The sequence below is a fragment of the Scophthalmus maximus genome, chromosome 13 (assembly GCF_022379125.1).
Source record: "Scophthalmus maximus strain ysfricsl-2021 chromosome 13, ASM2237912v1, whole genome shotgun sequence".
Taxonomy (NCBI): Eukaryota; Metazoa; Chordata; class Actinopteri; order Pleuronectiformes; family Scophthalmidae; genus Scophthalmus; species Scophthalmus maximus.
In genome coordinates, this window is record NC_061527.1 from 16,167,501 (window position 1) to 16,180,911 (window position 13,411).

Sequence of the window (13,411 nt, forward strand, 5' to 3'; positions counted from 1 at the left end):
AGCCTTTTTCTTTGTCTGTGAGTAGTTGGAATGTTCAGTATTGATATTAATGATCCAAAGATTATTATGGAATTAAGTCAAAATCCCTCCCAAAAGTGAGGAAATTCAATATGAATATTAAACTTCCGTGTGTGAATTGAGCTCTTCTCTGCTGCAACGTAAACCTCATACACATTTACACACTGAAACTAACCCTAACTTGAGTCATTGCAGAGACAAAAACAAAGCATCCACAAGTTTGTGACCTTGGATAATCTGGTTAAACAAAAAAAATAATTTTAAACTTCTACTACAATGCCTCACTTGCTGTCCAGGAACTCCATGATGGGCTGCAGGACGTTGTCAGCATCCTGTGCTACGCTGCTGGCATTTCCGACATTGGAAGTTCCCTTCACCTGGGCCAAGATGTCTCCCATCTGCTTTACGTTCTCCTCAATATGAGGCTGGAAACTGCAGAGAAAGACGTGGATGAATATTTTAATGGAGTCTGTGTGAAGATCCATCACATAGATGTCAGCGTTAAGGATATTGCAGCGTTTCTACCTGACAGAAAAGACCCTGCTGAGATCATCCATAACGTTGTTGAGCTTCACCTGCAGGTCTTTCAGGATATCGCTGGCTTCCACACACAGCTGGAGCAAGTACAGGGGAATGAAAAGAACTGGTTGAAATGATGTGGGAAGTGCTATATAGTCACTAATGTTTAACAAGTGACTAAAAGGGGTAAATCACTCACATCTTTTCCACCCATTGCTTCAAACATTTTCTCGAGTTGAACTCTCAGCTGCTGGATGTTGTTGATCAGGATGCAGGGCTGAGGATGAGATGGCTCATGTTTGTGTCAAACACTTCCATATTCAAAATGCATCAGCCTTATTTTGATAAAGTATTCAAAGAAACAATGCCTACGTGAACATACTAAACATAACTGTTTATGTTCCACATGTAATTAACTGATTTTCAAGCAAGAAGAGTTCATCTGAAGTATAATCTTTAAGAAGTTTAGAAGTGGCGGGGCCGACTCATGGGCAAAAATCCAAAGGGGTTCATCAAGTCTTTGGCTGCTCACCACTTTCTCCATGGTGACATAGTTGGCAAACACCTTGGAGATTATATCAGCATAGGACAGAAGTACATTGCTGATGGTCTGAAGAGGGAAACAAGAAAGAGCATTAGTCATCATGTGATAGTTGTCGTTCATTTTCTGAATCTCAAAACGATGCGGTTATCTTTATTGAAAACTGTTAAATAAACCATCTTTTCTTGAATCTACCTTGGCGAATCGCTTCATGTAGTGTCCTACAATCTGTGGATCTGGACACTCCAGCTTTCTGATGATCTCAAAGCTCTGGTTGAGCTGGGAAAACACATCCACCACCGAACAGGAGAACAGAGCGTGTTCGGATGTGACCTGGAACTGTGGGGCAGAAAAAGATGTGCAAGAAGATTAAAAGCGGGAAAGGAAATGTGTGAAGAATTAGATTCTGTGCACCTGAGACTATATGCTGTAGATGGGCCATTTGACGCTATATTAAGCTGAATATCTTTCACAGATCCCCAGCCCCTCTGGAGCCAGCCAGCCATTCTGCTAGATAAACAGCCATCCGGTGACAGGGGGGAGTAATTGGCTGCTGGTTTGTGCCTGGTCCCTAATTGGCTGGAGGTGAGTGTGTAGGTGCTCCTCCAGGGAGTCTGGGTAATGATGTGAGGATGGCTTTCCTGCAGTCAAAACTCTGGAAGAAGGCCATTAATTCACAGTATCCTGCTGCCAACCACACGTCTTTGAACTTCCAAAGAATCTCTTTACACAATGAAGTACTTCTGCTGAAACAACTTGTTTTTCCAAAGACACGCACACACTATCTATTTCAAGACCACACCTGCACTACTGTGTGCTTGCCTCTTAAGCCGCCTGCTGCCTTTGTAGAATGCATTGCCGGAGGGAGGAGGAAACTCTGGCTGATAACTTTGAGTGTGACAGAGGAAGTACAAAAGGATGGATTACAGTAATTCTGTCTGAACAACAGCAGCGACTCTGCAATTGCGGAGGAGCGAAGAGGAGATAAAGAGAAACTTTTACCCCATCTTTTTTGTCTCTTTCCAAAGCACCATGCAGAAAGTCTCGAGACACTTCCTCATTTTCATCCAGCCACTGGATGACAAATGGCTCGAACCACCTACAGAGAGTATAAAACAGTACAAAGGGCAAAACAAGACATTTAGGGCTCTGTTTTAAAAATCCAAGCACTTGGTCTAAAGTGCAGGGGGCAAGTGCATTATGGGCCGTATCTTACAACTAGCGCAAAGCAGCACCAAGTGAGATGCTAATGTCTTTGCTAGGTTCAGACCAACGTTGTTTCCCGTCCAGCACTCGTGTTGTCTGAATTGTAAATGCACTTGGCATGTTGGTTTTAAAATGAGAGGTAGTCAGGTACATTGTTGGTGTTTTGCTAGCTTGAGGCAGTGGAAAGCTAGTGATTTACCAACAAGAGCCTGGTCTGAAGTCAACTGAAGGGCAGATTATCAAGATAGTACCTTGCGCTTACAAAGGCAGGAGCAAGTAGACTCTGTTTGTTACACACACAGGGACCTGCAGCAGTAATGATGAAGAAAATTTGACCAATTGAGTATTTCTACGAACCCATTCCCTCTGGAGGTGGCAAGGACAGCTGGCTTTTAAAGGGAGTGGGCTTGTGATTGGTTCATTGCTTGTCATGACCAAAACAAATGAATCATGATTAATGAAGATAAAGACACTTGCATTGCACTGCTTTACATCTGGTTGAAAGATAGGGGTTAATCCTTTCTATTTTCCGTGTGTGTTGAGATGCGTATTTCTGTGTACAACAGTGATGCTGCTACTCACGCAGGATATTCAGGCACTCTGCTCTTGAAGAAGGGCAGGTCTTTGCAGTACTCGTTGTACAGCCATTTGACCTTGAAGTGCAGGTTCATGTAATCTGCACTCTTGCACAAGCGATTTTTTTCATGCTCTAAGAGAAAGAATAAATGCATATGTTGAGTAAAAAGATAATTTGTCCTGGGTTTTTAATCTAAGCATCAGCCCAAACTCAAACACGTTCTCACAGACTTGTTCAACATTATCAATGGTTTAGGTACACAATCATGTTTTGTAAAGCTGACAAAGCACAACCATTAAAGAAAGACGGCAGATGATACCAATAATTGAAGAGACTATTTAAGAAATCAAAATTTAATGTCTGCAATTAGCGGACACTAAAATCGAACTGTCTGGTGCACCATCGAAGCCCATAAACTGTATCTTGCTGTCCATTTGACCAACTATCATGAAGTTTGGTTGATACCTTTGTGGAACGAGGAAAGAAAAATCTCTCATGTTGTCACAACTACCTACAGTGGTTGAGGCCTATCAGCATACAGTATATTCTACTTGTGCTTGTAAAATTGCTGTGAAATATTCTGGACCGATGAACAAATCATTCAAACTGATGTGCTCAGCTGAGCTGCAATATTTACAACTAGACTGCTAGAATGTGTTGAGTAATAGTATCCATTCAACCCTTTACATTATTATGAAGTGCAGGTCAACTGCATCATGTCTTCTGTGTTTGGTCCTTAGTGCAAGTAGTGCTTGAACCACACTGTTAGCAGTCACATTGATCCAACGGTTCATCAGGGCTTTGACAAGAAACTTAGAATATCAATGATGTGCACTCACCCTCCATTGCATATTTCATATCCTGAGCAAACAGGTTCCACATCACTTCTGCACTGATTTTACCCACGTTAAGCTCCTGGGGAAACCTTAATGGAGGAGGACAGGAAAAAAGCTTAATGTATGTGCACTTTGTAAGACAGGGTATATTAAACTCCGCCAACATATAAAAGCCTGAAAGTGTGACTGAAGAGGAGTTTAGAGGAGAGACGGAGTAAAAAGTGTAAGACTAGAACTGTCATTAAAAAGGGAATATGATCAAATTTGATAAAAGAGAGTTCACACAGATGTAAGTGGCATACAGGACAAAGAATCGTACTGGTTGAGGCAGGGAGTGTAGGAGTTCTTGTCTTCCTCGATGATGGAGACAATAAGTGTGATGAGTTTGGACCAGAAGTCCAGATTCTTGATGCTTGGTCCCTGCTCCTCTGGAGGCACGGCGCCCTGCTTGGCCTGGAATAATAACAAAATGAACACAGATTATTTTACTAGGACCTTTGCCTGCTGGCCACAAACGATAAACATGCGTACTATGCAGAAAAGTGTATTATTCCCAAAAATAATACAATCAACGTGATATATCCTCCAGTCACATGTTGGATAAGATAACAGAGGTCATTCTTCCAAAAAGTACTGTAATTCTGTAATTGTGCGACCATTTAGACCCCCTAGTTGGAGTGTTACTAATGGTACTGCTTATTGTCGGGAACATAGACATATCTACTGTGTTGCTAATTCAACCAGTCATACATATTCAACATATGTTGCTCAAACGGTTTTAATCAGACTCAGAGTGTCAACTGTCTGGGCGACTTCTTTGATGAAGCTGAAGATGTGCAGGAAGTAAAAAAAAGAATAAGCTGAGCACTGCAGGAGATGAATAGTGAAGAATGATTTTAGCAAAATATAGCAACGTCCCACAGGATAAAATGTTTTATTCAAAGGGGAAAATGGTTGTTTTGAAATTCATGAGGAATTCTGAACGGGACCGATATAATGAGGACTCATAGCAAGTTCTAGAAATCCCAGTTGAGATGTGGTGCTGGAGTGATGAATGGAAGAGCCTGGTCTACTCACACACACACACACACACACACACACACACAAACACACACACACACACACACATGAATGAAGAAATCAAGCAATGAGGACAAAATTATTTCATAAAGCAATTTTTTCAGCCAAGCATTCTGATTAGTCAAGGACCAAGTCAATGACACATCAATGTATGAAAGTCAAATCAACTCTTGAGTGAGTTTGTCGTGGTGAACCAAATTAAAGCCAAAGAAAAGATGAGATACTCCAATGATTGGATATTTGCAACAAAAAAAGTTCATTCCAAAGATGTCTGGCACTGAGCAGACAATACAGGGTGGCAGATTATCTGGGAGCCATGCACGAGCTACCAGAAACAAACAAAGCAATTGTAGACACACAAACCTGGGAACCCAGAGAAAACAGAGCCAACAACCATAGGTAGAGACAGAGCAACACTTCCTGCTATACTATATTCTGCATGAAGAGGAATGTGCCCGATACAGATACAGAGTATTTGATACACTGACAGACTAAAATAAAAGTCGAAAAATAAAATCTTCTCATGTCTTTCTGATCAGTGTATCAGTTTTTTAAAGTTGATTGTTTGCAACAGACTTGCATGACTTTTGGCAATGTATTGAGAGAGAGAGAGAGAGACTGACACTCACTCCTACACAGGCATTCAGTTAGTTGCTGCTTCTTACCGGGTCTGTCTGATACTCGCGGCTGTAGAGCTCGTGACAGTTATTGAAGATGTACTCGTAGGTGGAGTTGAGACAGGCTTTGACGCAGTCTTTCACTACCTGACTGGCTCTGGGCGGAGACTGGAGTTCCTGGACCTGAACATACACACACACACACACACACACACACACAAAGAGAGACAGTGGGAGAGATGATGGCTCATTAATTCACCAGATCGTGACGATTCAGAATCGTTCCCATGGTTATCTTGGTGACAAAAATGAGGAAAGACGAGACAGTACCTTCATTCTGAAGAAGGTGATACTGGTGAGGAGGTCCACCGTGGACTTGAGGTCCTGCAGTCTCTCAGGGCTGCTGGCTGGGAAGTTGTTCTGCAGTCAGACACACAAAACAACCAAGTGAGCCACAACAGATGATATCACATCCATCTTTGCCTCGTGTATTTTTGTGTCCGTGGCCAAGATACAGCACAGCCACACAATTCCCACTGTCACCAGACCCTTACACTTGTGACTGTGTGGGTGTGCAGTGTTTCCTGAATGTGTCGACGCATGTTTGAGAGGAACTGTCAGTCTAATTAACACATCCGCCTGCTCTGTTGTCCTGTTCCTCACACAGAGAGAGACGTAAGGAGAAGGGGAAGCATTACAGATATCATAGAAGATAATACAGTAAGTGTGAACGGTGAGAGGGAGATTCTTACTCACCCGGTACATGGACAGGTCGATCCTCAGAGAGTTGTGCAGCTGATCTAGAAGCTTGACAAATCGCTCTTTCTGTAGGTATGACAATATATATGAAAACATTTTTTAACATAATGAAACTATATGGCAGATACACTACACTGTTTAATGCATAAAGGCCCAGCCATGTGGCAAAATGACAAATAAGTGTTAGGCACACAGGGAGGATTGTGTTGTGGCTTTTCGATGAATTCGATAGAAACTACTTGATGATGAAAATTGTGACGCCTTTTGAATCTACTGATTCTGCTTCCTAGTGACTCACCCCAAAGTTAGAAGCAGCAAAGCGGTCAGAGGCAGAGACGTTGTTCGTTGCCTGGGTGGTGTGGGCATAGTAGGCATTGATGTTAGCCAGCAGGGTGCTCATCACCGCGGGCACACCTGGGCACATGTACTTGGATGACAGACAGGCAAAGTGGCTGCGAACAAGGGACAGACATATAAGCAAACACTGGATATTAGCAGCTTACTGAGAGCCTGATGCATGAGAACAACCAATGTTGCATGAAATCCACCGGGTCTGTTTTTTGGGATAATTTCTCAAGGGAACATACGTCATCGCCTGGTAGATGGACTCCACTCCATAACGCATGGCAAACTCATCTACGATCTCCTGGGGAGTCTCCTCAAAGTAAACTTTCCAGGCGTCATCCCCTTTGGCATCGGGGATCTTTACCACACCGGTGTTCTGGATGTCGGTCACATAATGGAAGAGGTTCTACGGAGAGGAAACATCAAAGAGTTAGGCAAGAGAAGTGAGAGGGGGCCTGTGTCCTTCCTGTCTCAGTTGTAACCAATGCTTGCATATATTTCATTCTACAAAACTGAAGCAGGTTTCAACCTCTCACTCGATTTATCTTTAAATGGCTGTGCTATGTAAAAAGCATTCAACTACATTTTGAGGCCAACGCAAGGTGCCGTCTTGGCCACTCAGCCATAAAGTGTTATGCAGCCGTAAAACACTCTGAGTTGGCTTTGTGGTTTATAGCCACTTATGCGCATCAATAACAGTGGTCAGTTGTCTGTTAAGGTTCAGCTAATGTTGAGCAATGGGCCGAGTAATGATTCCATAAAAGGCTTGCCAAAAAAAAGTGTCTTACAACTAAATGTAGTGGTGGATGGATTACAATATCCCAAAAAGATTTAGTAGTGAGATAAAAGGTGTAAAATCTCACACATCAACACGACTCTTGGAAGGATTCATTTTCTTACTCTCTGCCTGTTCAGAGATACAAACACGCACTGAACTTACCTCATGCAAACAGGTGTACTGGACGTGATACGGGGCGACCGTCTCCTCTCCTTTGATCTCTACATTAATGTGCATGCGAATAGCCCCCGATACGGCTGATTTGTCTGTGCGCTTGTCTGTGGAGAGCACAAGACATAAAGTAACACAGTTATCAAACTCACTCATTGAAAGGATAACTGATCTGAGGTGTTAAATGACTCATATGTGTCAGGAGAGCAGATTATGTTGGAGTGGCGTAGGGTAAGTGGTTTGGACTACGAATTCAACTGACCGAGATTGTACCAGACGTCCATCTCTCCGCTCAGAGTGCGGACTTCGATGATGGTTTGACCGAGGAAGTCGTCAGATTCCCTCTTGAACTTCTGCTTCACGCGTGACTTAATATCATCGTCCTCGTCCCACACCCGCACCTTGATGCGATCGGAGGAGTTGTGACACTCACTACAGACACAGAACCAGAGATTAAGACACAGTTTGCTCTGACCATCATGAAAAGAATATTGAATGAAACTGTAAACAACTAGAGCAACAGCACTGATCACTGATTTAAAAAATAGGGTTGGGGTTTGTAAGTAAAAATGCCAGAAAGATTTGCTGTCTTCAGCCTCCCTGTTTTGTGCAATTGTAAATGGAATATCTTCAGACAGTTTTCCTTATTTCTTGGCCAAAATAAGCAATGTGCAGATCACCCTGGGCAGTGAGATGTTGTGAAATAAGTAACTTTTCACCTGGTATTGAAAATAATCCCTCATTCAAACTTTAGAAACTGCAAATATATATATATATATATATATATAAATAAATAAAAATCCTAGGTACCCCAACTCACAAATTAAAGGTCTCCTCCCAGACAGGGTTGAGGTTGCCGTAGATGGTCTTTGTCCTCTTTTTGGTCTTTCCCACCTGGACAGTGACATAAGGATCACTGGAACCAGTTTTATCCTTGGCTTGTAGACCCTGGGCACACAGCACTTGGAAGAGAGAAAAAAAAGCCAAACTGGTCAATCACTCTGTGTGCATAACATAGGTTAAAAAAAAAGACAGCATTAGTGATTATTCACTTATTTTCATGGAATAAATAAAAGACGGAGCATTTAAAATAATTGAATGGGTTAGGTTAAGGTTGGGGTATGGCATTTAGTTTTGATAGTTAAGGTTAGGGGAAGGGGCCAGGGAATGCATTATCATTTGTAAGTGCCTTTACAAAGATAGAAGTACGTGTGTGTGTGTGTGTGTGTGTGTGTGTGTGTGTGTGTGTGTGTGTGTGTGTGTGTGTGTGTGTGCGTGTGCGTGTAAACAGATGCCTCTTAACTCATCTGACCTTCTGCTCTATTGCCCCACAAACGCCTCATGTGTTCTTCTTCATGCAAACGGCAGCTTGCCTCTTTTAATAGACACAAACATGCGGCGTGTTCCGTCTCCTCTGAATTTAATGTTGACAATGTTGGCCAGCCCCCTTCAAAGCTACTGTACTGTACCGACAATGACTCCCCCCTCACCTGTGATGCAGATCTTGGCCGACCATTTAGAGGTGCCATCGAGCACGCTCTGCTTGATCTGCTTCATTTGGGTGACGTGGGTGGTCTTGGGGGCGGTGAACACTTCCTGAATGAGTTCAAAGATCTCTGGTTTGTTTCTCTCGCGGATCTTCATGCGGTCCTTAAGTACCATGATGATGTTCTGCGTTCGGTCCTCCGCACCATGTTTGGAGCTCTTCTCCGCTGCCCCTGGTTAGTGGGACAGTCAAGAAAAGGATCAGTCATGTAATTGATTTGCTATGAGAGGTCTATGGCTTTACGTTTCCATACAGTGATTCATTATGACAGAGAACAGAGAGAATTATTGGCTGGATGTAGCATTCTAAAACTCATAAGAATATTGTTTGAAAATGGAAAATTTACTTCAGAGCAGAGAAGAAGACTGTGGAGGTGGTGATAGACCTGCTTATATTTCATGACTGAGAGCTGGACACATTTACAGAGCTACAAAATGCTGTGTAAAGTGAAATGGTAACGTGAGGTGGATGTCAACAAAAGATAAATTACTTTTAATATCTTCTCGGGAAACAAGGAAAATAAAAATGAAGCAGGACTGAGGTGAGAAGAAAGAGGAGGTTGACATTGATAAAGAGAGATGAGAAGAAATGGAAGCTCTGGATAATTTACTTTTATTAATGAAAGTGCAGAACTGACCAAAAGAAGTCTAAAATAAATTCAGCAAATAAATCTTACACTGTACAGTGTTCTCCATGACTGAACATGACATGATTATATACCAAGATATTATTAGCTATTTAAAGCCAATTTAGGCCAATCAGCAAGTCTATAGTTACACATTTAAAAGAATAATTTTGGAAAATAAAGAAGTTGAATTTTTTTGCTGCGTTTAGATCAGAGTATTGATACCACTGTAACGAAACACAGCACCTCCTAAGTTCATTGATCAACAAGTAATACAATTGTGTAATCTGTATAAAACCAAAGCATAAAAAATGTTTTACCTTTTAACTGTTGGCAAGAATGAAAATAAGACATTTCCAAAAATGTCAAAATACATTGATGTAAATAAACAAAACCATATGTAAAAACAAGTCAGTTCAAGCTTAATTGTAGTTTTTTGTAATTCAAGACTTCATGGACATAATAGACATGTAAACATCTATTATATTTAAATTCAACTGGACAACAGCCTCAGTATATAGTCACGTAGAGGCACGTACAGATAAACTGCTGATTGCTAAATTTAAATTATATTGTCATAATCTTATTTCAGTTCCTCTTACCAATGCGTTTGGGGCTATAATGGGATTAAAAATGTTTTCTCTTACTTTGCAGACAGTCAGCGTTGAGGAGATCTTGGCACTTTTCGTGGCACTTGACTCCGCACTCGGTACAGCGCATGCCCTGGCGAGCAATGCCCCACAGCAGTCCCTCGCACTCGTAGCAGTAGGTGGGGGTGGTGGCCGTCCACACCTCGAAATTATGAGGGGTGGTGCAGGAGATGGGATATATGAGGGCCTGCAGAGTCTTCTTATAGACGTGACTCTTCTACAAGGTTACAGAAGAGAGAGGTGCAGGGTCAGAAGGGGAGTTAAAAGCCTTTTAGCTCAGATTTGATTTGTTTCGATTTGATCGTGTAAAGTGAGCACTGACCAGTTCTTCATTATGGAGCGTGCTGGACGTCAGGGCCGAAGTGATGCCTGCTTTCCTGGAGTTCTGAACCAAAGACTGAGTGACAGGAGAAAGAAGATGTCATTTCACCCAGCTCCCACTAACTTCCTTTTTTTTTTTATCATGACAAATCGCAGTGCAGGCTATGAGACAATGTGCATTATAACAGAGTGTCTGGTGCAGAATTTAAAGTGTCTCCTTTTTTTTACGAGCGACTAAATTGGTGGTGAGACAATTTAAGTGTTTCTATAGCAAATGGTGTTACTCACCATAGCCTATGGCAGAACGTGAAGGTGGGAGGCAGAAGGGAGAGATTTAATATGAGAAAAAGATTATTATAAATGCAAAGGAGATGTTGAGAAACAGATCTTCTTCGTCATCACACATTAAAAGCATGAAGTTACGGCCAGTTCATTAAGGGCAGCACAAAGAAAATCGTACAAATGAGTTCATTCGATTTCATTTGTTTAATCCTTATAAAAGCCAAATAGTAAAATGGTCAAGTCCTGGCTTCAAGGGAAGTTCGTCATGCTGGGTCTCTTCTATTGCTTCCGGTCTCTATGCTTAACTCAGTTAATCTGTTGTTGGCTGTAGCGCCATGAATAGACAGATATGAGAATGGTAATGATACTGTCTTCAAAAGCCAAGTAAGAAAGAAAACAAGCAAATTTCCGAAAATGTCAAAGTATCCCATGAAAGTTTCCTTTCATTTTTGACTTAACTACACAAGTCAGAGTTTTCCTCCAGTGGATTTATAATTTCATTTTTACCATTAAGGAGGCAGTGTCATGGAGGCGCGGGGATGATGGGAGGGAGGGGTTATGAGAAGGTCTGTTATATGACAGTATCTGGCAGATATTAGTGTCAGTCAGTGGAAACCTCTTTCCTTGCCACCGGCCTCTCAGCCCTGCAGCTTGCATTGTAATAAATGTATCATCTGTACACACAGTGGATGTAGTGGAGAGTGGGCTAAAAAGACCAAAAGAGGAATGAGGACGACAGTGCAGGAGAGATGAAGAAAGGAACCACAGAGAGAGTAAGAGAAGATGACGAAAAGGGAACAGAGAATGAGATGATAAACAGAACAGGAGTAGCTGCAGGAGACGAGAGCACTGGCCGCTGAGCAGAGTGCTAGATGGACTGGGGAGATAGGAGACACTTAGTCCAAGGAATATAAAGAAATTAGCGCAGACACTTACAAGATCTCTGACCAGGGGCATAGCTTTCCTCTTCCTGAGGTCTGGCATGCTGTCAATGCTGTACAGAGCGCCACCCATTCTGGAGACAAAACATAGCAAGATTCAGCCGCCCCTTTATTTTTGCAGCCACGGTCGTTAACTAGAACATGGACATGACAGATCAATTTGACAATGACTGCATTCAGACACCATGGCCACAGGCTTGGCTTCTGGTTGGCATGTTATAGATTTTCAATAACTGCAGGAGTAACAGCGTCATGGTTACTTACCCCGCTGATAAAAGCAGAGAGGCGATGCCAACACTTTCTCCTCGGGCCTGTGGAGAAAGAGAGAAAGATGAGATGAGAAAGAAAAGTGAGCAGGGGGCCATTGAGACTGTGGCTGGGAAAATAAGAAACATAGTATTGTATAGCACTGTACATATATCATCCTTTATGTCGAGAAAACACATATTCAAGAGACATTGCATGGTGTTCTCCAGCAAAAAACGCAATATTGTATTGGATACGTTGAGTTCCACTAGTAGCTATCGCCAAAATAACTGAAAGTGTTCCCAGATTTCACAAATGAATAATGCAACAGTGGCACAAGTGGAGAGAGAAAAAAATGTGTGAAAAGGAGGAAAGTGGAATTGTGTCTTTCTTAGTGAGTGCGGTGATTATTGACATCAGCAGTGGCTTCTCTGTGTTTGAGGATCATAGTTAAAGTAGATTACAGCCAGATGGCTATCCGTGTAATCATTCATCTAATTCTATCTGCTCTGTTATGGAAAGACACGTTCTTTGTCTGCCTGCCTGCTCGCAGAATGACACACAGCACCGATACTCACGTCACTCCGCGGCAGACAAATAGTCATGATTGGTATAAACGCCAGGCTTTGAAAATGACATTCAGCAGGCTTATGGCAGCTTTGCGCTCCATAAAATCATTATGAGCTGTACAGGGTACATACAGTCTACAGAAATTGGACATTAACACACTTTTGGCCACACCCACCTGAGAGTCTGCTTCCAGCCACTGGTAATCACAATGGACTACATGCAAATCGCTACGAGGATGGCAAGCAACTGGAAAAAAATAATATGAAATGGCAAAAACAATACAAGGGGTAAACAGAAACTGTCGAATAAACACAAGACGATATAACATAATCAACATCAATAACCAGAAGCTGGGAAAAATGGTAGACCAGTCAACAAAAAGCTGGAAAAAAAAAACCACACAAAGTAACAGTAGGGCATGCATGGGCTGATGCAACAAGCCAGTGAGCTAAAATACGTAGTAGACACATTAATTAAAGCAAAGCAGCGAAAAAATACTGATTTATCAACTCTTATAAGCACAAGCATTCATACAAATTCACAAAGTTACACAGAAGAACACACACATACACACACACACACACACACACACACACACAGGCTGTACCTCTTGCAGCTGTAGTCGCACTCTGCTGAAAAGTCGAAGCCAGTTGGCTTTGGCTCTGGCAGGACCAGGTTCCATGAGTTCTCTCCTTGGGAAGCTACGGGGATGAGTAAATGATGAACAACATTTTCAAAGTGATTGTGCCGGTGTGTATTATTTAGATATAGATGAGGTATTAT

At 42.1% G+C, this 13,411-nt stretch overlaps 1 protein-coding gene across 13 annotated transcripts in view; it reads right to left on the reverse strand.

Moving 5' to 3' along the window:
- Window positions 1-13,411, reverse strand: part of unc13a (unc-13 homolog A (C. elegans)) — a 40,184-nt gene that overhangs the window by 12,433 nt on the left and 14,340 nt on the right. For 7 of the 13 annotated variants that reach the window (XM_035646964.2, XM_035646963.2, XM_035646961.2 and 4 more), the window contains 24 exons: window positions 13,236-13,329; window positions 12,077-12,123; window positions 11,808-11,886; window positions 10,878-10,883; window positions 10,591-10,665; window positions 10,266-10,485; window positions 8,938-9,165; window positions 8,268-8,409; window positions 7,710-7,879; window positions 7,439-7,554; window positions 6,741-6,904; window positions 6,452-6,605; window positions 6,151-6,219; window positions 5,725-5,814; window positions 5,443-5,577; window positions 4,017-4,150; window positions 3,701-3,786; window positions 2,867-2,993; window positions 2,081-2,177; window positions 1,274-1,417; window positions 1,070-1,147; window positions 737-814; window positions 544-632; window positions 304-450 (listed from right to left, as the gene is read on the reverse strand). In XM_035646964.2, coding sequence (XP_035502857.2) covers window positions 304-450; window positions 544-632; window positions 737-814; window positions 1,070-1,147; window positions 1,274-1,417; window positions 2,081-2,177; window positions 2,867-2,993; window positions 3,701-3,786; window positions 4,017-4,150; window positions 5,443-5,577; window positions 5,725-5,814; window positions 6,151-6,219; window positions 6,452-6,605; window positions 6,741-6,904; window positions 7,439-7,554; window positions 7,710-7,879; window positions 8,268-8,409; window positions 8,938-9,165; window positions 10,266-10,485; window positions 10,591-10,665; window positions 10,878-10,883; window positions 11,808-11,886; window positions 12,077-12,123; window positions 13,236-13,329 — 2,769 coding nt within the window. The remainder of the gene's footprint in view (window positions 1-303; window positions 451-543; window positions 633-736; window positions 815-1,069; window positions 1,148-1,273; window positions 1,418-2,080; window positions 2,178-2,866; window positions 2,994-3,700; window positions 3,787-4,016; window positions 4,151-5,442; window positions 5,578-5,724; window positions 5,815-6,150; window positions 6,220-6,451; window positions 6,606-6,740; window positions 6,905-7,438; window positions 7,555-7,709; window positions 7,880-8,267; window positions 8,410-8,937; window positions 9,166-10,265; window positions 10,486-10,590; window positions 10,666-10,877; window positions 10,884-11,807; window positions 11,887-12,076; window positions 12,124-13,235; window positions 13,330-13,411) is intronic. The other 6 variants (XM_035646962.2, XM_035646973.2, XM_035646969.2 and 3 more) reach the window with 1 other exon arrangement.